We start from the raw sequence: 25,046 nt of genomic DNA, 5'->3' as shown, positions 1-25,046 counted from the left end.
TTTTTTATTGTCTTTGGAGCGGGTTTTTTCCTCTGTTCTGTTACCAGTCAAAAGCGTCAGCTGGTTGTTTGGATATTTGTTTTAATGTCGGTATTTATCGAGAATTTCGAAAAAAAACCTTCTTACCTAAGTATGAGTAAATATCTAAATAAATGAGCCCTTATTTTAAAGTGTTTACTCCGGAGTCTTCCGTCTGTAAATGGTCACATATTGTTCTCCTCGGAACATTCCTTACTCTCTAAGTTACATAAGACAAATTTGAAGTTAGTCTAGACCCCTTCAAGTGCAGTAATCGTCTTCTATTAAGTAAAAGCTGTAAAGGGTAGTGCATCGCGGCCGAATTGATAACGTGGCTTGATGTATTCTAAAAAGTTTCAAAAGATTTATTTGATAGGGTTGTTCCTATATACTTTCTACTGCAGGAAAGTCGCTTCGACATTCTTACGCGGCATTGGTTCTTTGTATTTATCTATAAAATCATTGCATCTGTTTTCTTGGAACCAAGTTGCTGCATCTGAGTAAGGAGTTTTGTCGTAGCGTTTAAAAGCTAACCTCATTGCATTGGAATTATAGTAACATATTTTGCCATTCTTCAATTGTGATTGGGTAATTTTTCCTCATTTTGTGATGAAAACAAGGCACTTCGTTTGATATTGACTGGCATTTTTGAATGACTGATCATTCGTCTAATTGTTATGTGACCTTGCTCTTTTCTTATGGCAGTAAACTTGGTCCCTTCTCTGAAGGGATTGTAAAGGGCTGCCTATATTGAATTGGTTGCTATAGATGCAGTTGAAATTTCTGGGCTGTGAGAGGTAGCGTAGAATTTGACTGTATTCGCAACCAACAAAGCATGGCCGCATAATTAAGAAGACTCATATGTGACGTCATTTTAGAATGCGCAGTTGTTACTTGATAAATTCTCGGTAGTAATCTGATTAAAAAGGTGTTCCTCTAAATTTTGCGAATAGTTCAACATTGACCTTTTGCGGGCTAGCTTGAAAGATATTAGTATGATTGATAAAACTTGTAGCCGTGAATTAGATCTTCGCAGAAGGTAATTTGGCATTATATCGAGTACCTCTCCTTAAGCTAAAAATGTCAATTGTGTCTATTTACTTTAGCTCCTCTTAGGAAAGACGGTATAGACTGTTATTTGTCCACTGTTATGATCTTTTCAACGGGATTCTTATCTCTTTTTCTCAATAAACTCAGAGTTACTTGTCATTTCAGGCATGTACTTAAACCTGTCTCTGAGATATTTGAGCATTAAGCATCTTGAAAGTGGGCTCTGATTCTTAGATAGCAAAGTAATATCTCGTGACTTCGAGTTATTTGATGGTCCCAAAGTGCTTGTGGTCAGAGGTCACCGAAGTCTAGAATAACGTTATTTCACGTTATCGCTTAAATGTAATGTGACCGGACAGTTCTTTAAGCTCTCTTCATAGACGAGGCTCGCATGATTTTGTGACGCAGAATATTCCCCGATTGGCATTTGACCTATCCATACTATTGAAGTTGCTGCATTGGTTAGGTTATTAATAGCTCTCGCACGAAGTGTGTAGCAATTATTTTAGTCACGTTGGTTTTTTATGCAATTTTCTGTACTGCCAACTTTTTCTTTTATTGTTTTACAATTCAAAGATTTTGATTTCAATTGGGGCGCTGTCGAGTTTGGATTGTATTGGTGCTCTGTCTTTTTAAGATGTCTTGACGCCTTTTTCTATGAAAATTGAAACGTGATAAACGTAAAGCTTGCGGGCAGCAAGTTTCAATAGAGGAACTCAGCTGGCTTTAGTAGCCTTTTAGGTGCTTAATATGTCAAAAGTGCTGGAAGGCCTAAATTCAAGATGAAAAGGTTAGTTTTCTTGAAATTAATTTCGTTGTTTTAAAGGTCGGTAATAGTTTATATGACTATTATGCTCTACAAAATGTCCTTATATGCTAATGTATTTGGTCTCCTTTTGTAATTTATGCGAACCTTAACACCCGAGTGCAAACACATGATAATTTTTTCTAGATTTTTAAAATACTTTTACTGTTCAGTTTGGAATTTTATAGGCTAATAAACATTTTAAAAGCTCGAAAATGGGTTATTGGATTGATTTTTACAACACAGAAACGATTTTGACGATCTGGGTAGTATTCTTCTATTTTCTCTATTTTTTATTAGCCGCCGTCAGTCTCTCAACGGCTATTATTAATTGCTCTTGAACGAATTTCATAGCAATTATTGTAAACGTGTGTGTCTTTATGCAAAATTTTCGCTTGACAATTTTGACTTTTCGAGTGACTTTTACCCCCTTGAATTTTTGCGTTTCGCGTGATCTAAAATTCCCTCTCAATCAATTTCAAGCAGCTGAACTCAATTGGCGGAAATTTAATACTACAAATCGAATGAAAAGTGCGCCGAAACTGGTGCCGTTTTTTACTTTAAATCTTAATAGTGGTATATGTTAACCTCTGTGGTTATTTGAAGCCCACTATTGAACTTCTTAGTCCCATTTACGCTCCTTCTCCCCCTGACTGAAGCAGGCTGCGATTCATTAGAGCTCCCACGAGTCTTTCGAGATCAGTTCTTCCGACGTCTAGTCGGTTATGTTTTAGGCTTTCTTTTTAAAAATTCGGTTCATTTTTTGATAGCAATTTTGTTTTACATAAGTCACCATTTTAACGTTTGGCCCCTGTCTTTCTTCGCTCTACTGATATGAACTTTTCAACTGAGTAAATTTTAAATTCTTTCACCCATTGAATTAGGCAATGTGAATACGGTCAATGTCAAAAGAGCAATATAAAAAAAACAGGATAAACCGATAAAGACCGGTCATTAAGTCATAGTGCGTTAGGTTGTCAAATATCATTAGAGCCATTGCTAACTGACATTAGTAATAAGCTAAACATTTTTGACACTTTAGAGGAAAAATTCTGTCAAATTTGATCTTTTGATTCAATTGCGATGTGCGTCAACGGCGCCTGTTTTCCGGCAATTTAGCGGCCGTGTTGAAGATTAGCCCCTTTTTGTTACTTGCTCTCAAACAAAGTCTCTAGAATTTATAGTAGTCGTGCTAGTCTTTTTATGCGATTTGTACCCACAACTTTTTGTCCGATAGTTTTTGTCTGATCCTTGGATTTTATTTTCGCCCTAGAAAAAGATGATAAATAGGTAACGCCCGGGAGGCATTAAGTTCTCTGAGAGCCTGACGACTAAGTGGTTTCCAGGTGTGCGATTCCCAGCGTGCTCACCCCACGCCACTTCAATTTAGCATATGCCAGATAACCTAAGCCTCAACTTTTTACTGACGGAGACAAGTGATTGCCATTCGCTTGAGAGAATTTTGTCCAGCAGTAGTCAATTGTTTCTTCTTGTTCTCTTATCGATTGGTATCGATTTTGAAGATACTATTGGCTTTCTAATTAGACAGACATTCCTCTGTAACGTGTCCAGTTGATAGCATTTTATGAATTTGTCGTTTGTCAGTGTGCTTTTTTCAAAAATTTTGTGTAATTTTCAGTTTTGTTTGTATTTGTTGTTGGGTGTTGTTTTATTGTTTTGTCTGAAGAGTCACGTGTTCATTTGGCTTACTATTAATAGATAAACTTCTTTCATTATTGAACACTTGTTAATGTATTTGTTGTTCTATCGCTTCGTCTCAATAATGAGGTCCTGATGATTTTTTATAAGACTTAACTAAGCCTTTTTAATTTCTTAATCAATATCTTAGTTTTTGTGACATTATTACTACGTATTATCAAAAAATGTTTGAATTTTTTCCGTTGTGTTTTTGTTTATTGCTTATTATCCATAATGGAATCTCCCACTGACTAGGCATTGTACTGTTTGGAATAATTTCTTGTGCCTATGACATTCACTGTCTTCTGAAACCGTTTTTGTGCGAGTTTGAGTTTCGCACGTTTTTGTTGTTGCACTTGTCTTATTCCGTAATTGCAATAATGCTAAGTAGCATTGGCTTTTTATGGGACATCAGAAGTTTCTGAATGGTGTTAATCATATCTAATAGTTTCAACCTTTTGCTTTTTTGAGGTCTTTTTCTAGCTTTAAATCATTTGTTGCCCTGTTTTGCTTGAATGGAACCCGAAATTGTATCACCGGCTGAAGGTTTGCCATTTTTTTGTCAAATTTTGTTTCCCGATTTTTTTCAAATCAATTTTTCAACGTTTGTTTAATGCAATTTACCAGTTAATTAGTAGTGTATCTTGCTGGTTGGTTCTCTTATTCTTAAATATACAAAAATGTTTTTAAGGAGATGACACAAAGTACAGTACGACCAAGAATTTTTAGAGATTTTATTAAGTACTTGCTTTTTCAAATAATTCACTATTTTTGTGGTTTCTGCTTGTACTCAGTCTCTCAATAAAATGCCAAGTTTTTGTACCGTCGTTTTAGTTCTCGTTAAATTAACAACAGTTTATGACAACAGAGTTCAAATTCTGTTTTTATAATTTTATAATAGAGGGTAAAACAGACAGAGGTGTCCTACAAAGCTGCTTTTTGTCACCGGTCTTCTTTAACAGCTTTGCAGACCTTGCCATGAGCCAAATGCAATCAGAAATAGGTGTGCGATTGGGTGACAGTCCTGAACAGAATCTGGTATGCTGATGATACGGTTCTATTAGCGGCGTCTAAGGAAACTCTACAATCCGTCGTTGACCAACTGCATGAAATTGGGAATCCGTACATTGAAATTAATGTTAAGAAAACGAAGTGCATGAAAATAATATTGCCAGTCGACGAAGAAAATCTTGAGATACGAGTTGGCAGAAAACCTGTTGAAGAACTCTCTTGCTTGCGCTACCTAACAGTAAGCCTCTAACCAGACCTCGCTGACGTTAATGAATTCAAAGCTAAATTTGCAATGTTGAAAGAAGTTTTTCGAAAAGAAAGACTTACTTCGCACGGGGCTCCGCTTAACTATCTGGCTGCGACTCCTGAAGAGTATGGAGTGTCTTGAGATACGGTACAGAGGCATTGACTCAAGCGACCCGGGACATAATGAACGCTTCCGAGATGTGGTGCTACCGAAGCATTTTCAAGATTCCGTACGCAGCCCACAAAACCAACGTAGAAGTACTGGCGAAAATAAGCACCACGCCACAGCTTCGGGGAAGCATTATGAAAGAAAGGCTGGAGTATGTAAAAAAGCACCCAAAGAATATTTCCAAAGAATTCTCCAAAGAATATCGGAAGGGGCAGACGAAATACTTTCTGGTTTGACTATGCTTGGAAACTTGTTCAGAACGACGCAAACAAAGCCACCTAACTAACGCTGCTCCTTAGCCAATCCACCACTTTCTTGAGTTGGAGCCAACCTTCAACCCAGAGGAAGGCCCAACCTGATAATTAATTCCCTAATTTTTTCTTTGGCTTGTGTTATCCAAATTTTCTGTTTTTACTTAAGGAATTTTCACGTTTTCCACTCAATTTTTTGGTTTGTAGTTTAGGACTTTCCCTGCTGTTTTATGTTTACACTTTTTCATAACTTTTGATTTCCAATTGAAGTGGTTGTGGTCAGGCCGAAACGAAGAGGAGCGAAAAATCGAGTGGTTTTGCGGCGTAAGTTATTTTCGCTCTAACTTTTAAAGTAGAGTGAGAAAATTTGTTTTGTTCACATGTGGTTTTTTGACCAAGATTTTTACTGTTTTTTTTTATTAGCCGCCCTCATCTTCTCAGCCGGCTATTATAGCGCTCCTGTTTGTTTACAATTCAAATAATTTGAATTGTATTGGGGCGCTGTCTTTTTACGACTCGAAGAGGAGTATTGGAGAAGGCCTTTTTTAAATCAATTTTATTGGAGTTTAATTTTGAAGCGGGAAATGAAACGCGTGAAAAAATTCGGAGTGATTTGGTTGCTGAACGAAAGTGAAGAGCGGAGCGAAAAGAGAGTGGTTTTTGTTCATACCGCTGTTTTTGAGAGAGCGAGAAATTGATGTGTGAAAAAATTTTCTATGAGCGAGTGAAATTTTTTTGTTCACGTGCGGCATTTAAAAGCAGGTTTATGCAATTTTTCTTGTTTATGAGGTTTGATTATGATATTGTATTGGATTTGGGCTCCTTCTGATAGGAATTGAAGGTTTCAAGCAGTTAATTTGAGTTTTATGCAAATTTGGAGGTTTTTGATCAGTTTTGCTGATTTTTCGACGAAATTTAATGTATTTTGGCCTCTTGTTTTGGTTTACTGCTTTAAGTGCAATTTGCATAGAAGCTCGTTACTCAAGGAATATGAGGGATACAAATTAATTACATTTTTGTTGGTATAAAACATTTTTTTTTTTGAAGAAAAATGACAGAAAAATTGAGAATTTTTTTACCACTTTTTTTTTGCTTTTTTTCGTTTTTTTTTTTCAATCGTAGAGATTTTTTTCAGCTTGTTATGACTTGCCCATTATTCGCGAGCATTTCATTGCTCTATTTGTTCAAAGTAGCTTTATTTCGCTTTATTTCTTGTAAAATTTAAAAAACACCTTACTTTTTCTCGTTTTTTTTTTCAATTTGGTTTTAAATGTCGTTTCTCTTCTTCCTCAACCTTTGATAGCATTTGGGGAGGTTTCTAGTGAAAGTCAGTTGTTGTAGCTTTTTTGGATGTCTCGTGTTGATTGATATTATTTTCGAGTTGTTTTTGTTAAAGAAAATCGTGTAAATCAGAGCAAATTTTGGCCACTTTTTGTCTTTTTTCTAAGTTTGTTGCTTACTTCTTCCAATTTTATGTTTTTTGTTGGTAACTTTTTCTCAATAATTTGTAGGTTTCGATACAATGAATTTGTAATTGAAGGCTTAGCAGGGCAGTTTTCATTTAAACAAATTATACAAAAGTCTAATTCGTTAAAGAGTTTTTCTGTCTTTTTTTTTTAGTTTGTTGTTTAACGTTTCTGCAAGTACTAGTTGGGCGATTGATCTAGCCAAAAATATAAATAATTGATTTCTACGAATTATGGATGGGAAGCTGCATGTTATCTTTTTGCAGAGAATTTTGTTTGGATTTTTAGAGAATATATTTTTTTGATTTTGTCCTTTGTCAAGTTTCCAGTTCTCCAGACTTCTCTTTCTGAATTGGTTACACTGTCTCTCGATTGGTAATATGCTGGTGATGCATTTGATTAGTGAGAATAGTCAGATTTCTACTTCGAGTCGTTTCCGGAATTCTTCTGGCTATGTTTTTTAAAGATCTGTTCACACATTTTCATGATTTCTGAAGTCAAATTGGAGTGGTGATTTTGGAGTGGAAGTGGAGCAAAAAAGCGAGTGGTTTTGCGGCGTGAGATTTTTTCGCTCTAAATTTAAACTAGAGTGAGAAAACGGTGTTTGAACAAAAATTCGCTTTCTCGCTAGTGGTTTTTTGTTCACATGCGGCAATTTCACTTTGATTTTTACTGTTTTTTTTTCGATTTTTTGGATCGGATTTTTTTCTAAATGGTTTTCCCAATCCATTCATAGAGCGTTCGAAGTCTAGTTTTCTGTTTAGTCAATGAAAATTATTTGAATTGTACGTCAGGACTTGTCCTGCTATGTTTTTTTACTTCGTCATTTTTTTTTCGCTTTACCATTTTGCCGCTTTTTCGACATTTTGCGTGAAATCTTTTTGACTTCTCTAGGCTAGTTTCTCTCTTGTCTCATTCTGCCAAAAGTGATTTTGAACATCAGTTGCTCAGCAAAGCAATTCAAAATGAACAGAGTCAGTATAAAAAATTGCAGTCAGAAATAGAAACGGGATAAACTCATAAAGCCCAATTTTAGATGCCCGCTATTTGAACGTCGTTCCTGTAAGTCTTAGTTAACATCTCTTATGGTTATTGGTATTGTTAGTAGCCCCTGTAGCCTCTCTCTAAGAAAGAGAAGTATGTTCAACTACGAATTGCCATCAAAATAAATCGGACTTTAAAAAATGTTTTTGTACAAAAATCTTTTTTTTCAATATCTTCTATTCTTTCAATACCAATCATGCTTCTTGGAATCAACGGCGGCTATTTTCCGGCAATCTGCTGGGTACGTTTTAACTTTGGTCTGTTTTTTTTCGAAATGATTTTGTCCAATTCAATCATAGCTTCCAAGTCTAGTTTCTTGTTTAGTCAATGATAATTCTGTCCTGCTGCTTTTTTGTCTGAACCTTTGGACTTTTCGTCCTAAAAAATGGGATAAAAGTAGCGCCCGAAGGGCAGTAAGTTCTCTTATAGTCTTTAGGCATACTAGGCTCTAAGTATGCGATTCACGAAAATTGTTTCGGAGACAAATTTATGGTGTGCAGGCCCTGCACACACCCCTCCTCCCGCACCCCGCAGCACTCACCCACGCCCCTTCATTGAATGAAAAGCTAGCTTCTCTAAACCGTAGATAGCTACTGACGAAGCCAACCGCTCGCCAGTCGTTTCGATAGCAATGAGCGTTAGTCGGTTGTATTTCAAACTCTTTTACCCTTCTCCCAATTAAGCTTAACTTGGCCTCCCTAAACCTCCACTAGCTACTGACGAAGCTAACCGTTCGTTTGAGAGCAATTCGCCCGACATTAGTTATATGCTATCTATCTATTATATTGAGTCGCCGTGGTGCAAAATGGCTAACAGTGGTCCCTTGGTTTCATTGTCAAGGAACAGATAGGCTGTTATCTGACGAAAACGCTGATGAAACAACGATCTTTGACGAAAGAGAGTTAAGAAAATGAACAAAAGTTTTGAAGCAACAATACAGTGCTCCAAAAATTGGATGCAACAACTGTAAATGGCCGTAACAATTTGGTTTTCTTAAAGTGATTGACCGGAAATGCCACTGAAATGAAAATCAAGCGGCATTTGAAAACAAATTGATGCAAAAGCGATTGTGACTGAAATATTCACACAATAAAGTACTATGCTTTAATTCAAACTCGGATGTATACAACCATGTTTAACCTCCAATCCTCACATGCTTTGACGCTCCCTTAAATGCAGCATAACGTTGCGTGTAAGTTCTGAGACATATCAGTACCAAAAAAACTGATGCATGTAATGATCAAAAACCAAAAGAGCCTTATAGATCAAGTTTGAGGCAGGTGTGCTGCCTTTATTTACGGTTTTTTAAAACTAAAGATCTCGCCATCTTTTTAGTGCTTTTGTTTCAACTTTTCTAGCCAACTATCTAACGCGGTACCTCTCTATGTATCTCTTTTACGTTGTTTTTTCTCTTGCCTTCTATTTTCTCTAGTCTTTCATTGTCTTGTGCGTTTTTGTTCTATCTTCTGATGTTTGAACTTTTGATTTGATTGATATAAATTCCATCCTGTTTTTTTTTTCATTGATTGAATGAAGACAATTATTCCGTGTTTGTGTTTCTGTGATTTTCAGAATTGTTTTCTTGTAAAGTAGTATATAGAAGCATAGTTTTCTTGCACTGATACAAAACAGTCAAACCTTCAATGGGAAAATTGTTACCAAAATGAGTAAAAAATATTTTGTGTTTAACAGCTGAGTTGTCTCAGATTGCTATCATCATCTGCTTCTTTGTTTTCAATATGGCTTTAATGAGCTGTTGCTCAATGTATCAACTTAAAATGAACGGATTCAATGTCGAGAATGTTAAACATATAGCCATAACGGAAAACCCATAATGGCCAAGATGGCCATTACGTAAAACATTGTTTCGCTCATTTTACGGGGTCTGATGGTAAGGGCATTGGTACTAGTCTTTCAATTTTCTCACAAAGAGTCAGGAATAAGCTCTATTCTATCTTTTATTTTGTTTTTTTTTGATCTTGTCTACTGTTTTCTATCTCCTTTACATTGTTTTGTTTCTTGTCTATTTTCTCTAGTCTTTCATTGTCTTGTACTTTTTTGTTCTATCATCTGATTTTTGAACTTTTGTTTTGATTGATATAAATTCCCTCCTGTTTTTTTTTCATTAATTGAATGAAGACAATTATTCCGTGTTTGTGTTTTGGTGATTTTCAGAATGGTTTTTTAGTAAAAGAGTATATAGAAGTATAGTTTTCTTGTACTGATACAAAACAGTCAAACCTTCGATGGGAAAGTTTTTACCAAATTGAGTTAAAATATTTTGTGTTTAACAGCTGCGTTATCTCAGATCGCAATCATCCCTCTGCTTCTTTGTTTTCAATAAGCCTTTAATGAGCTGTTGCTCAATTCATCAACTTAAAATGAACGGATTTAATGTCGAGAATGATAAACATATTGCCATAACGGAGTAGAACATTGTTTCGCTCATTCGGAGGGGTCTGATGTTAATAACATTGGTACTAGTTTTTCAATTTTCTGACAAAGAATCAGGAATAAGCTCTATCTATCTCTCTTACATTGTTTCTTTTCTATCTTGTCTACTATTTTCTATCTCTTGTACATCGTTTTTCTTGTCTATTATTTTCGCTAGTCTTTCATTGTCTTGTACTTTTTTGTTTTAACTTCTGATTTTTTAACTTTTGTTTTGATTGATATAACTTATATTCTGTTTTTTCATTGATTGAATGAAGACAATAATTCCGTGTTTGTGTTTCTGTGATTCTCAGAATCGTTTTCTTGTAAAATAGTATATAGAAGTATACTTGTACTGATACAAGACAGTACCCTTCGATGGGAAAATTTGTAGCAGAATGAATGAAATTATTTTGTGTTTAACAGCTGCGTTATCTCAGATTGCTATCATCGCTCTGCTTCTTTGTTTTCAATATGCCCTTAATGAGCTGTTGCTCAATGCATCAACATAAAATGAACGGATTCAATGTCGATAATGATAAGCATGTACGCATAACGGAAAAACTCATAATGGACAAGATGACCATTGCGTAGAACATTGTTTCGCTCATTTGGCGGAGTCTGTTGGTAATTGCATGGGTACTAGTTTTTCAATTTTCTCACAAAGAATTAGGAATAAGCTCTATCTATCTCTCTTACATTGTTTCTTTTCTATCTTGTCTACTATTTTCTATCTCTTTTAAATTTTTTTTCTTGTCTAATATTTTCGCTAGCCTTTCATTGTCTTGTACTTTTTTTGTTTCATCGTCTGGTTTTTCAACTTTTGTTTTGATTGATATAAATTTTATTCTGTTTTTCATTGATTGAATGAAGACAATGATTCCGTTTTTGTGTTTCGGTGATTTTCAAAATCGTTTTCTTGTAAAATAGTATATAGAAGTATACTTGTACTGATACAAGACAGTAAGCCCTTCGATGGGAAAACTTGTACCAGAATGAGTAAAATTATTTTGTGTTTAACAGCGGCGTTATCACAGATTGCTATCATCGCTCTGCTTCTTTGTTTTCAATATGTCCTTAATGAGCTGTTGCTCAATGCATCATTATGAAATGAACGGATTCAATGTCGATAATGATAGGCATATACCCATTACGGAAAAACCCATAATGGACAAGATGACCATTGCGTAGAACATTGTTTCGCTCATTTGGCGGAGTCTGATGGTAATGGCATTGGTACTAGTTTTTCAATTTTCTCACAAAGAATCAGGAATAAGCTCTATCTATCTCTCACAGTGTTTCTTTTCTATCTTGTCTACTATTTTCTATCTCTTTTAAATTTTTTTTTCTTGTCTAATATTTTCGCTAGCCTTTCATTGTCTTGTACTTTTTTTGTTTCATCGTCTGGTTTTTCAACTTTTGTTTTGATTGATATAAATTTTATTCTGTTTTTCATTGATTGAATGAAGACAATGATTCCGTTTTTGTGTTTCGGTGATTTTCAAAATCGTTTTCTTGTAAAATAGTATATAGAAGTATACTTGTACTGATACAAGACAGTACCCTTCGATGGGAAAATTTGTAGCAGAATGAATGAAATTATTTTGTGTTTAACAGCTGCGTTATCTCAGATTGCTATCATCGCTCTGCTTCTTTGTTTTCAATATGCCCTTAATGAGCTGTTGCTCAATGCATCAACATAAAATGAACGGATTCAATGTCGATAATGATAAGCATGTACGCATAACGGAAAAACTCATAATGGACAAGATGACCATTGCGTAGAACATTGTTTCGCTCATTTGGCGGAGTCTGTTGGTAATTGCATGGGTACTAGTTTTTCAATTTTCTCACAAAGAATTAGGAATAAGCTCTATCTATCTCTCTTACATTGTTTCTTTTCTATCTTGTCTACTATTTTCTATCTCTTTTACATTGTTTTTTTTCTTTATTTTTTTCGCTAGTCTTTCATTGTTTTGTACTTTTTTGCTTTATGTTCTAATTTTTGAACTTTTGTTTTGATTGATAAAAATTTTTTTCTGTTTTTTCATTGATTGAATAAAAACAATTATTCCGTGTTTGTGTTTCTGTGATTTTCAGAATTGTTTTCTTGTAAAATAGTATATAGAGGAATAGTTTTCTTGTACTGATACAAGACAGTCAAATCTTTGATGGGAAAATTTGTACCAAAATGAGTAAAAATATTTTGTGTTTAACAGCTGCGTTATCTCAGATTGCCTTCATCGCTCTTTGTTTTCAATGTGCATTTAACGAGCTGTTCCTCAATCCATCAACCTAAAGTGAACGGATTCAGTGTCGACAATGAGAAACATATACCCATAAAGGAAAAACCCCTAATAGTCAAGATGAGCATTACGTAAAACTTTGTTTCACTCATTTTACGGGGTCTGATGGTAATATAATTGGTACTAGTCTTTCAATATTCTCATCAGGAATAAGCTGAACTGCGAAATCCATTGAATTATAACACGTATAAATATTTTTGTAGCAACGGAAGTTTTTATCTCATCGGTTATTCTATGCTTTGTTCAATCTCAATCGAGTTATGATATTCAATCGCGGCCGTTTTATTTTGTTCTCAAACGACGTTTGTATCAATTTTATCAGTGCTGTGGTCTTTTAAGGATTTTTCGCTTGACCGATTTTTCGTCTGGGCCCCTTTTACTTTTCGTCCTCAATTGGGGCATAAACAGGTAGCGCACGGAGGACATTAAGATTTCATAGAGCCTTTCGGTCTGCTAGACTCTAAGTATGCGATTCGTTGAAAATCTTTTGGAGAGAAATTCATGGTCGTATGGGCGGTTCTTATAGTTGGGCCCTCGTCTCCCGCTTCAGACCCCCCCCCCCCCCCCCCACTTCACCGCATCCCCACCCTGCTACATCTTAGCCACCATAACCCAGCGCGCGCTCGCCAGGTGTTTAAGAGAAATTCTGTCGACGTTAGTTGGTTGTGGTTTTGATGCTTCGTTTTAAATTCCCTGCGGATTTTATGCTGCGGATAAAATAATAAACCACACAAATTGTCAACTTATCAATTAAGGATCAGTGTTTATATCCTGCTGCTCGATTAAAGTTACATGATTTCAAATTGCGTGAATTTAGACCCTCTAAGCGTGATTTACCAAATTTAAGGCATTGTAATGGCTTTGCGTCTTTTTTATGCGAAAATTTAGCTGTTTTAGAAAATTCTTTTGTTCGCTTGAACGACTTTGAATTTTTGCGCTGAGAACTGGGATAACTGGTAAAACCGAAGGGCATTTATTCGAGGTGTAGATCTCTTTGAGCCCTTCTGGGGTTTCAAGTCTACGTATGACCGAAGCTACTAGGAAGCAAAATTTCTTTTGTGAGATGAATTTTTGGTTTGGTTTGGTTTTAATGTTTTTGGACAACCCCGCTTCCGATTTTCTGCCCTCCTCCTCCTCCCTCCCTCCCTCCCTCCCTCCCTCCCTCCCTCCCTCCCTCCCTCCCTCCCTCCCTCCCTCCCTCCCTCCCTCCTCCCTCCTCCCTCTCCTCCTCCCTCTCCTCCTCCCTCTCCTCCTCCCTCTCCTCCTCCCTCTCCTCCCTCTCCTCCTCCCTCTCCTCCTCCCTCTCCTCCTCCCTCTCCTCCTCCCTCTCCTCCTCCCCCTCCTCCTCCCCCTCCTCCTCCCCCTCCTCCCTCTCCTCCCTCCCTCCTCCCTCCTCCTCCTCTTACAGTGCGGATGATATCCCTAAGCTTAAGTAAGCTAGCTACAACCAAGGCCGTCCCTCGCCTGTCGTTCATGAGCAATTCATACGACGATAGTCCTTGAACGTTATCAGTATTCTCATAGAATGTTTTTTAATACTCAGGCGGAAGAAATTTACTGGTCCAAAAACAGAATTTCAAAGTTTAAAATTTCCAGTTTCACAAACTCTTCTTGGCCTAATTTAATTTCAGATGATTTTTTTGGAAGCAAGAGGCTGGTTAATATTGGCTAGAAAGTGTAAAAAAACGTACATTTTTTCGGAAATTGAAACCCTTAGTTAGATGAAAAATAAAAACTTTGTTTCGGTGGTGTAATCACAAGTAAGTATGGATTAACTTCTAGCACTACAAAAAAATTTTTTGGCAGGAAAAAAAGTAAAATAATTTGTTTCGGAAAGAAAATTCGATCAATTTGACAAGTCGATTTGCTGAACAAAAGAGTTGGTCTAGTGGAAAGATCTTCTTTCCCAAAAAATTGGGTAAAATTATGTTTGGTCGCTTTAACGGGGAAAAAGTTCCAAAATTGGAAATTGAAATTGATTTTAGGGTTGCAGGCGGCACAGTTACCTTTCTTCGAGTACTTCACAAAAGGCGAACCAACAGTTGAGGAAATTCACAACATAGTCTTCAAACGACAGTTGAGACCCCAGTTCAACCCCCACCCCACCCTGGCCAAAGAGGCCATCACCCGCCATCAAAAGGAAAGAGTTTTGGGCAGTGAAGTCTATTACAAACTACAGCATATTATGAGCGAATGCTGGGCTGGAAACGCCTCAGCGCGTATTCCAGCATTACTGGTCAAGAAAAAGCTGGACAAACTTATTGACCTTGCGTCATCGGCCTATCAACATGATGATCAACCCCTGATTGAGTTTCAAGAGCCGCTCATTACTGGAGTTGAGGCCAATAAGAATATGTCAGTCTTGTATGAAGGAGCAAACTTGAATTGTGATGCGAAAGATTACAACTCAAATGTTGAGAAAACTGTTGTCGGTGGTCTCAATGACAAGTCAAAGATTTGTTTGATGGAGCCAAACCAAATTATTCTAAACTACAAAAACGAGTGTTTAGCTTAACTAGAAAAGTAGTCAAATATTTGCTTAGTCCATGCACATACACACGCACATTTAAAATGCACAAAGAGACTGCATTCAATTCTTTCGCTATACCCCCAGAAAAGTATTTTCACACAAAGAGTGAGTGGCTATGGAGAGGCATTTATACATCCTCCTGCTTTTCCAATATTATGATGTTTGTGCAAATAATATTCAGAATCTAGCAGTTAGAAGGCTTCATTTTACTGCATACTTTTGGAGCTACATTTCCTTTTTTCCCGTGGGATAAAAATACAGCGCATAATTCCTGTACAATTGATCAAATTTGCTTAATAGAGCTGCTTTGTTTACTGAGAAGGGAAAAATGGATATTGCTGTTTCCCTAAATCAATATCATGGCTGCCTGTTCTCTTGATTCCCTGTTTCTGAACTAAATTTGGGAGCTTTTTCCCGGTTCTAAAGTCATGCGCGCAATTCAAAACCCATGCTTTAAATCGACCTGGATTTACAGTAAAGTCCGTAAGTAACGTGAAATGTACTTGGATCACACAGGCCGAAATTGGGGTTTGAACAAAGTGGGTCAGTTTTGATTAGTGGGTCTTGTTTTGAGACGTTTAGAGGGGAGTGTATGTAGGACTTTGGTCGAATTGTTGATTCACTGACTTAGATGTTGAATTCGTAAATAGACATTACTACTGATGTTAGGTCTGTTTCGTTGTTACATCTCACGAACACAACTCGTTCAACTAGCATACTTGCAATGATTAATGGCAAGGCTTTTGCAAGAGTCGCTCTAAATTGCCTCCATATAATCCGTTATGTTTAACAAGGGATTGTAAGTAGCGATAAAACATACTGTACAAGGGCATTATGTCATCCGATTCTTACATCTAAAGGTGACCCGAATCAACATCATGTTAACGCGTATGTGTGAAATGCTGACTTGTTTTAGTTATACAACCATGCACAAAAGGCACTCAAACTTTGTTGAAAATCGGCGTAACTAATTCATGCGTTGTTCGCCCTGAACTGCTGCTAGTTATAACTTTGTGATAGCATGCATATTGCTCAAGCATGTACATTTTTTCGCTAAAGACCTCCAGAGATAGGAGAGTAATATAATTTCACGTTTTTAATGAGTAGAGCACAGCTTGCGAAATAGATTGAACTCGGTTAAAATTACTTATGCTTTCATCTAGCTAAATAGAAACTGTTTTTGGTAAACCGGTTTTGGATTTTTTGTAAGACCTATTGCATCTTGCGAGAGCTTCAGATGAGAGACCCTGTAAAATGCGAGAACTTCATAAGCTATTCTCGTTTGCTGTTGCGATCGTAAGGAAGATACTAAGACCTAAAACTGAAGTTCTGTAAAAAAAACTCTTCATGGTTGACTGTTTTTGAGTTGACTATTAGAAGCCAATTTTCCCTGTCAACTTTTAGTCCGAACTTCCACTCACTCACTATAAAATGATTCAACACTATTTTCGAAGTTAAAGAGTGAATATTATGCTTTTCTTTGAACATATCGATTTAGAGAAATTGGATTTTCAGACTATCGCTTTCTCTCGTTTCTCCTTGCATGATCAAGTTTTTAGTTTTATAAGAGACCCCTAAAGTTATTTCGCAATATTTTAGATGTTTTAGATGCATTTTATGAAGCTGCTAAATATTCAACAGAGCAGATACTGATAATGTCTAACAAAATTGCTACGTCGTTTTAGTGGAATTCATTTTGCTATCTCAACTGTGCATCAAGTAAACGCACTATTAATACCTTTAAAATCGAAGCAATATTAAGACACTGTAATTGTCAGTAGAATTTGTCACGCCAAAAATTGCTGCGGTTGTCTACGTGCATTGACATAGGGAAGACCTGATCTAGGATCTCCTCCCCCCCCCCCCACCCGCAAAATTTTTAAGCCCCCAAGCGTACGTGCTATTTTGAAATAGTAACGTGCTATATAACAACGCTTAAGTTGGGATCATAAAAAATATTGGGTGCCGAGACAGCATAGATCTGGAAAACCAATTTCGCTGATTTGGCTTTCGAAAAAATGTCTCTAGAATCCACAGAATGGCCGTTTTCAAGTACGTACTATCCGGAGGTCAAAAATTGAAATGTGCAAGTTTGGTACCCGATCTGTGCATTGACATATAATGATATTTTCTACGCGAAATGAACCAAAATTTATAATTATTTTTAGAGTGCTTGTTTGTTCTGTTCTGTTCTGATTACATTGAAATCTATGCTAAAATGACTCTCGGTGCTGACAAGTCAATTTGCCACAACTATTTTGTGTTGTTTGGTGTGTATTTTAGAATAAGTGCCCAATCACCTATTTGTTGCTAGCCCTTTACCTGTTGCAAAGAATGTGGCAGCAACGATTTGGCCGCCATCAATTTATGGGTTCTCGTTATAGTTATAGCCTCCGGTTATAGCCTTCTCGTTATAGCCTCCCAACCCCACGCGGCAAGGATAATAATATTATAATCATGTTTACAGATTTTTTTAATTACAATAAATTTATTGGAAAACAAGAAGTGGTTAGTTCTGATGTACATGTTTGGAGTCGAAACAATTATAACCTGCCATTATGGTATGCGACCATTGGGGGGGGTATAGGCTTTATGCCCACTAAGGTTGATGGTTGGGGCTATAATAGAAGGACCCACAATGTTTTATCTGTTGCGAAATAGTGAAAATTGTTGTTACCTCTTCTCTACCTTGTATTTGTGACTTTTAATTTTCTATGTAGTAAAGAGGCAAGGAGAAGTCAAGTTGAACCCATGCATGCTAAATATGATGAATCTTCGTTACGTTGAGGTGTTGTTTGTTTAGTTATGTTGTTTATTTCTTCTCTTTGTTAATGTATTTTGTTCTACCTCAGTTAGTTTTAGTTTCGTTGCTTTTAACATGTACATGTCTAGTTTACTGCTGATGTTGAATTAGATGATAAAAACCAAGAATTCGTTGGACCCCCATTCAGCGCTAATACCAGCTCTTCACGTTTCACATGCATATTCTATACATGAATAAATTTAGTTTTGATGGAATATTGTTTTAATCTCGAATTAATGGCTGCTGATTTGGACGTCAGACTCATTCGGCGTTTTACCTCGTCAGAGATATTAGACAAAGTTTTAAGCATTTTCTCAGTAATATTGTCAAAAAAGTTATTTTTGGGCAACGTGGCTCCGAAGTCACAGACATTTAATTCGAAGAAATTATACCATATCTCATTAAGGGTGCACTTCAAATCGCCAACCACAAATCCTTCTTGATCCACTTCCTCAAAACGACAGGCGCTCAAAGATTTATCAGAAATGCCTAAAATTCTTGAAATAGAAATCGAAAAATTACTCCCTCGCGCACATTTGCTCCCTTGCTACGCAGCTCTGCACACTGAAAACGCTAAATAATTTTCGAACGGGACAGAAAAAGTTAGATCGCTTAAAAGGGTGGGTTCCACGTTTACAACAATTGATTAGTCTCTTATTCTCGTGTTCAAAAGCTTTTTCAATGTTCATAGGATAAAATTTGAAAACTTTCTAGTGATTTGATTTTTTTATTATGTGACTCCTCCCATTACTCTGGAAAAAGTTCAGGTAGTTTTGCCTTAAAGGACACCTGAATCATTCAGGTAATTTCCAGTATAAATTAAATTTTAAGTCAAGCTCAGTATGCAATCAGTACACACCTTATACACTGCCGTCATCGAGAAGGTGTCCACTAAGGCTCCAGACTGTTGGGGAGAACTCCGGATACGCGACAGGGCCGGATCCTTAGAGGCTCTCAATACAAAAACAAACGGAAAACAGAAGACTGGAAACAAGTGAACAACTGTCGGAACAGTTGTCTAGTCACTTTATCAACCAATCATTGATAAAAAACTGAGTATAGTTTAATTTTTTTAAGTGAATCTCAGCTCAGTATGCACATAGTACATACTTTTAGTGGATGGCAATCGAGAAGGCAAACACTATGGCCCCATACTATTGGAGAGCTGTATCAAAATTCGTGCTAACGCCGGAACCTTAGCGGTTCGCACTACAATGACAAACAGTTCGAACGAAAGACTAAATAAACATAACGCACTGCTGGAATTACTTCCTGGGCACTTTATCAACCAATCATTTAGAAAAAAATTCCATTGTTATCTAATTCCTAAGTAAATCTCAGCTGAGTACGCACACAGTACAAACCCTAAACAGGGTCACCATCGAAAAGGCGTCCACCAATGCCCCAAACTATTGGTGCGCACTATTAGATTCGCGGCACGACCGGATCTTTGGAGGCACTCACTACACAAACAAACTCAAACCAAGACTGGAAAATTGTAATATAGTGGAACAACCTGAACTGGGGGGGGGGGGAGGACTCCCATAAATTAAGATAGATATATCGTATTTTTCTCCAGATTTGGGTCCTCCCTAATGTTTTAAGATAAGGGGAATAATCTACATGTATCAAGATTAGGCATAGCGGTCTTAATGTATTAAGATTTGGTATAGCCCCCAAGTATTAAGATTTTGTATAGGTGTCGCAACGTATTAAGATTAAGTATAGCCACCGCAACGTATTAAGATTAGGTGTAGCCGCCGCAACGTATTAGGATTAGGTATAGCCGCCGTAACGTATTATGATTAGGTATAGCCTCCGTGTATTAAGATTAGGTACAGCCTGTATCTGTTAAAATTATTTATAGCCACCATGTATTAAGATTACATTTAGCTTTTTTCCCATTTTTGCCAGACATACCTATGTAATAGGGTAAGGTACAGAACCATAAGGCTCATTCAGCAAAAATTTTAAGTTATTCCAGGGTATTTTTGCAGAATTTATGCAAATTCTACAGAAATATTGCAGAATTTTTTTCAAACTTTACCGCTTTATTTATTTCGAGACACGCATTGGTGAAATTCTTGATTCTGATTTGTTGAAAGTGCCACAATTTTTTAAAAACAATGAATCGAAACAGCAAAAAAATACAGATAGATAAAATTAGCCAAGTGGAATTTAAAATGACATTAAAAAACTGATCAACAAGCTATAAGTTTACTAGTACTATATAGCTTTCATAAAGCTCAAAACCGCGAAAAATTTGTATCAAGCAGCATAAACTCTGCTAAACCAAATTAAACTTGTTTGTAAAATTTTAATAAAAAATAAATTTTGATTGAAAAACACACTTTCATATTTTAATCCTCAATTTAATCAAAATAGGGATAGCCACCACAGATAGCAGCCATGAATTAAGATTAGATGTAGCTCCCATGTAATAAGACTAGTTAAAGCTCCCATGTATTAAGATCAGGTATAGCTCCCATGTATTAAGAATAGTTATATCACCCATTTATTGAGATTGGAAATAGGCCAAATGTCTTAGGATTAGGCATAACTTCCATGTAATAAGATTAGGCAAAGCTTCCAAGCTTTTAGATTAGGTATAGCCTCCATGTATTCAGGTTGGGTGTAAACGCCATGTTTTAAGATCAGCCATAGGTTCAATGTATTAAGATTAGCTATAGTCTTCGCAATGTATTACGATTAGATATAATTCCCATGTATTGAGATTAGCAATAGTTCCCATGTCTTAGGATTACTTATAGCTCCAACTTATTTTGATTAGATATAGCTTCTATGTATCAGGATTAATATCAGACTGTTTTCCTCCTATTTCGCAAGACGTACCTTTGTTTTAAGATCGTAAATGGATTTCACCTATAATTAGTGGTTGCACCAAGTACGAGTTATGCGCAATTAGGTCTTTGCGTGCTCAAATATATTTAAAAAAGTATGTCTGACTTTTATCCAAGGAAGTGAATTAAAACAGTAAAATTACAGACAGTAAAAATTATGCACATCAAACTACAAAACGACTCAGAGATACACCTTAAATAGGTATCAAAATAACTGAAAACCGTAACACAATTAGCCTAGTGGGTTAATAAAGTCGATATACTGAAAAACTTGCGTAGCTAACTGAGTAATTGGTGTAATTGATAAAAAATTGATATCGAATTTATGAGCCAGCAGATTCTTTTAATCATGTTTTTTGCACCCAATTTACATCGAAACCTGAGAATTCCTACCTGCACTAAATCAAAAAGCTGGTTTTGAACCGTGCTTAGCGGACTCGCTGGTTAGAATCTATACGAAGTATTTAGAAAAAAGATTATTTTTTTAACAATTTAATGTATTTTGTAACGTCCTAGAGTGCCCTCTTCTATATTCTCTAGACTAGGTTGAATACTTGATTCTGATTGTTTGAAAATACTGACCTTTATTCATTTAAAACAGTACAAATATAAATATTATATGAGCAAAATACAATATATAAACTACAAAAAACTGAGCAACAAGTTATAAGTTGAATGGTGCAATATAACTTTCGTCAGAGTAAACAGATTATGTGATGCAGACTTTCCCTACAAATAGGCAAGAAAAAAGCTCAAAGTCATGCAAAATCGATATCAAATGGCATAAACTCTACTAACTCGAAGCAAACAACAAAAATTTGTAATTTTCCAAGTAAGAAACGAATAATAAGAAATGAAAATTAAATTTCTACGCAACAAATTTTGTTACAACTTATAACCTTCTACAAAAAAGGCAGCTAAAAGACTAAAGACACACTTTTGTTTTGTCAACTAGTACAAAACCAGTTGATTCCAAACAAATTTTGTGAAAAAACGTGGCTCTCCACGAGAATTTCCTAAGACAAGCGATGAAAGCAAAGGACTTTACCCGCCAAGCTCAACCAATTGTCTACGTGAAACAGCTCAGCTTCGAAATTTAATAGAAGAAATACATAACTCACACAATAACCGTTGCATATGGCATAAAATTGTTTATTTGACGCATAATATCTGTTAACACTATTTTCAAATTATTCGTTTTCCAAAGTCTCCTCGCAAAGTCAAGGTCAAGAAACAATAGAAACTTGCCTACCAAACTCAACAAATTGTTCTTGAGATAGATTAACAACAAAATGTTAGAGAAACATTGCTAAAACGTTTCCTCTCATGTCAAATAACAAGGTCTGCAAGTATTTTTTGATAGAGAGCACTGACATTGCACTTATTTTGTCATCCTGAACCTGAGTTCAAGCTCAGCAAATTGATAATTTCGTCTGCTGGCTACCGTGTTTTAAACGGTTATAAAGAAGTTCAGAGACAACCGAACTTTTATCGAGTGATTACCAACGCTTGAACAGTTGTCTAATGTAAACTTTTATTAATAGATTGATAAGTGGAAGGATATCAATAATGAACAATCTTCCAATTAAAACAATTTTTAAGATAAAAATGAGAAAAACTGTTGAAAAATAGATATCTTTTCTTTTACTTAGAAAAATGTTGTTTTCAGCAATTCACTGTGTTTTGTAACGTCATAGAGTGCTCTTTTCTATATACTCTAGACTAAGTTAAATACTTGACTCTGATTGGTTGAAGATACTGACCATTATTAACTGAATTCAGTACAATTATAGAGATATTATATGAGCAAAATACAATATATAAACTACAAAAAAACTTATGAAGTATTAAGTTGACTAGTTGCAATATAACGTTCGTCAGAGTGAACAGTTTGTTATGTGATGCAGATTTTCCCAACAAATATGCATGAAAAAGGCTCAAAATCACGCAAAATTGATATCACATGGCATAAACTCTACTAAAATGAATCAAAACTAACAAAAGTTTGTTTTTTTAGCGTAAAAATCGAATAATAAGAAATGACAAAAATAAATTTCCACGCACTAATTTTGTTACAAAATCTTGACTATCAGAAAAAAAGACAGCTAAAAGACTGAAAAACATATTTTTTTGTCAACTAGTACAAAATCAGTTGATTCCAAACAAATTTTTTGAAAAAATGAGGCTCTCCACGAGAATTTTCAAAGATAGGCAATGAAAGCAAAGGACCTTCCCCGCCAAGCTCAACCAATCGTCTAAGTGAAACAACTCAGCTGCAAAATTTAACAGAAGAAATATAGAATTCACACAATAACCGTTGCATATGACATAAAACTGTTTATTCGACGCGTAAAATTTGTAAAAACTATTTTAAAAATATTTGTTTCTCAAAGTCTCTTAAGAATGTCAAGAAACAACAGAACTTTGCCAACCAAACTCATCAAATTGTTCTTGAGATAGATTAACAACAAAAGGTTAGAGAAACATTGGTAAAACATTTTCTCTCATGTCAAACAACAAGGTCTGGTAGTATTTCGGATAGAGAGCATTGACATTGCACATATTTTGTCATCATGAACTTCAGTTCAAGCTCAGCAAATTGATAAATTTGTCTGCTGGCTACCGTGTTTAATCTGTTATACAAAAAAAAGTTCGGAGACAGCCGAATTTTTATTGAGTGATTACCAACGCTAAAACAGTTATCTAATGTAAACTTTTTTATTAGATTGATTTTTGGAACGATATCAATAATGAAGAACCTTACAATTGATACAATTTTTCAGCTAAAAATGATAAACTGTTGAAAAATAGCTTTCTTTTCTTTTAATTAGAAAAATGTTCATTTCAGCAATTTACTGTATTTTGCAACGTCAAAGTGTGCACTTTTCTATATACTGTAGACTAAGTTAAATACTTGACTCTGATTGGTTGAAGATCCTGATCATTATTAACGGAATTCAGTACAATAATAGAGAGATTATATGAGCAAAATACAATATATAAACTACAAAAAAACTTATGAAGTATTAAGTTGACTAGTTGCAATATAACGTTCGTCAGAGTGAACAGTTTGTTATGTGATGCAGATATTTCCAACAAATATGCAAGAAAAAAGCTCAAAATTACGCAAAATTGATATCAAATGGCAAAAACTCTACTAAATTGATGAAAACTTAACAAAAGTTTGTTTTTTTAACGTAAAAATTGAATAATAAGAAATTACAAAAATAAATTTCCACGCACTAGTTTTTTTACAAAGTCTTGACTATCAGAAAAAAAGACAGCTAAAAAACTGAAAAACATATTTTTTTTGTCAACTAGTACAAAATCAGTTCATTCGAAACAAATTTTGTGAAAAAATGAGGCTCTCCACGAGAATTTTCAAAGACAGGCAATGAACGCAAAGGACTTTTCCCGCCAAGCTCAACCAATCGTTTACGTGAAACAAATCAGCTGCAGAATTTAACAGAAGAAATATAGAACTCACACAATAACCGTTGCATATGACATAAAAATTATTTATTCGACGCGTAAAATTTGTAAAAACTATTTTCAAAATATTTGTTTCTCAAAGTCTTTTAAAAATGTCAAGAAACAACAGAACTTTGCCAACCAAACTCAACAAATTGTTCTTGAGATAGATTAACAACAAAATGTTAGAGAAACATTGGTAAAACATTTTCTCTCATGTCAAACAACAAGGTCTGGTAGTATTTTGGATAGAGAGCATTGACATTGCACATATTTTATCATCATCAACTTGAGTTCAAGCTCAGCAAATTGATAATTTCGTCTGCTGGCTACCGTGTTTAATCTGTTATACAAAAAAAATTCGGACACAACCGAATTTTTATTGAGTGATTACCAACGCTAGAACAGTTATCTAATGTAAACTTTTTTTAATAGTTTGATTGTTGGAACGATATCAATAATGAACAATTTTACAAATGATACAATTTTTCAGCTAAGAATGAGTAAAACTGTTGAACAATAGCTTTCTTTTCTTTTAATTAGAAAAATGTTATTTTCAGCAATATACTGTACTTTGCAACGTCATACAGTGCTAATTTCTAGATACTCTAGACTAGGTTAAATACTTGACTCTGATTGGTTGAAAATACTGACCATTCTTAACTGAATTCAGTACAAGTATAGAGATTACATGAGCAAAATACAATATAAAAACTACAAAAAAACTGATTAAGTATTAAGTTGACTAGTTGCAATATAACGTTCGTCAGAGCGTACAGTTTGTTGTGATGCAGATATTCCCAACAAATATGCAAGAAAAAAGCTCAAAATCACGCAAAATTGATATCAAATGGCATAAACTCTACTAAATTGAAGCAAACTTA

The 25,046-nt window shown here is 35.4% G+C and overlaps 1 protein-coding gene across 1 annotated transcript in view; it reads left to right on the top strand.

Annotated features, from left to right (window-relative positions):
* LOC142353206 (bone morphogenetic protein receptor type-1B-like) overlaps positions 1-15,310 on the top strand; it is a 48,405-nt gene extending 33,095 nt beyond the window's left edge. Inside the window, exon 6 of the mRNA XM_075405431.1 lies at positions 14,483-15,310. Within this exon, the coding sequence (XP_075261546.1) occupies positions 14,483-15,012 (530 nt within the window). The 3' untranslated portion in view covers positions 15,013-15,310. The remainder of the gene's footprint in view (positions 1-14,482) is intronic.
* Positions 15,311-25,046: the final 9,736 nt, after the last annotated feature.

The sequence above is a fragment of the Convolutriloba macropyga genome, chromosome 14, assembly GCF_964194025.1.
Source record: "Convolutriloba macropyga chromosome 14, txConMacr16.3, whole genome shotgun sequence".
Lineage (NCBI taxonomy): Eukaryota > Metazoa > Xenacoelomorpha > Acoela > Convolutidae > Convolutriloba > Convolutriloba macropyga.
This window is presented reverse-complemented; position numbering and strand designations above follow the sequence as displayed.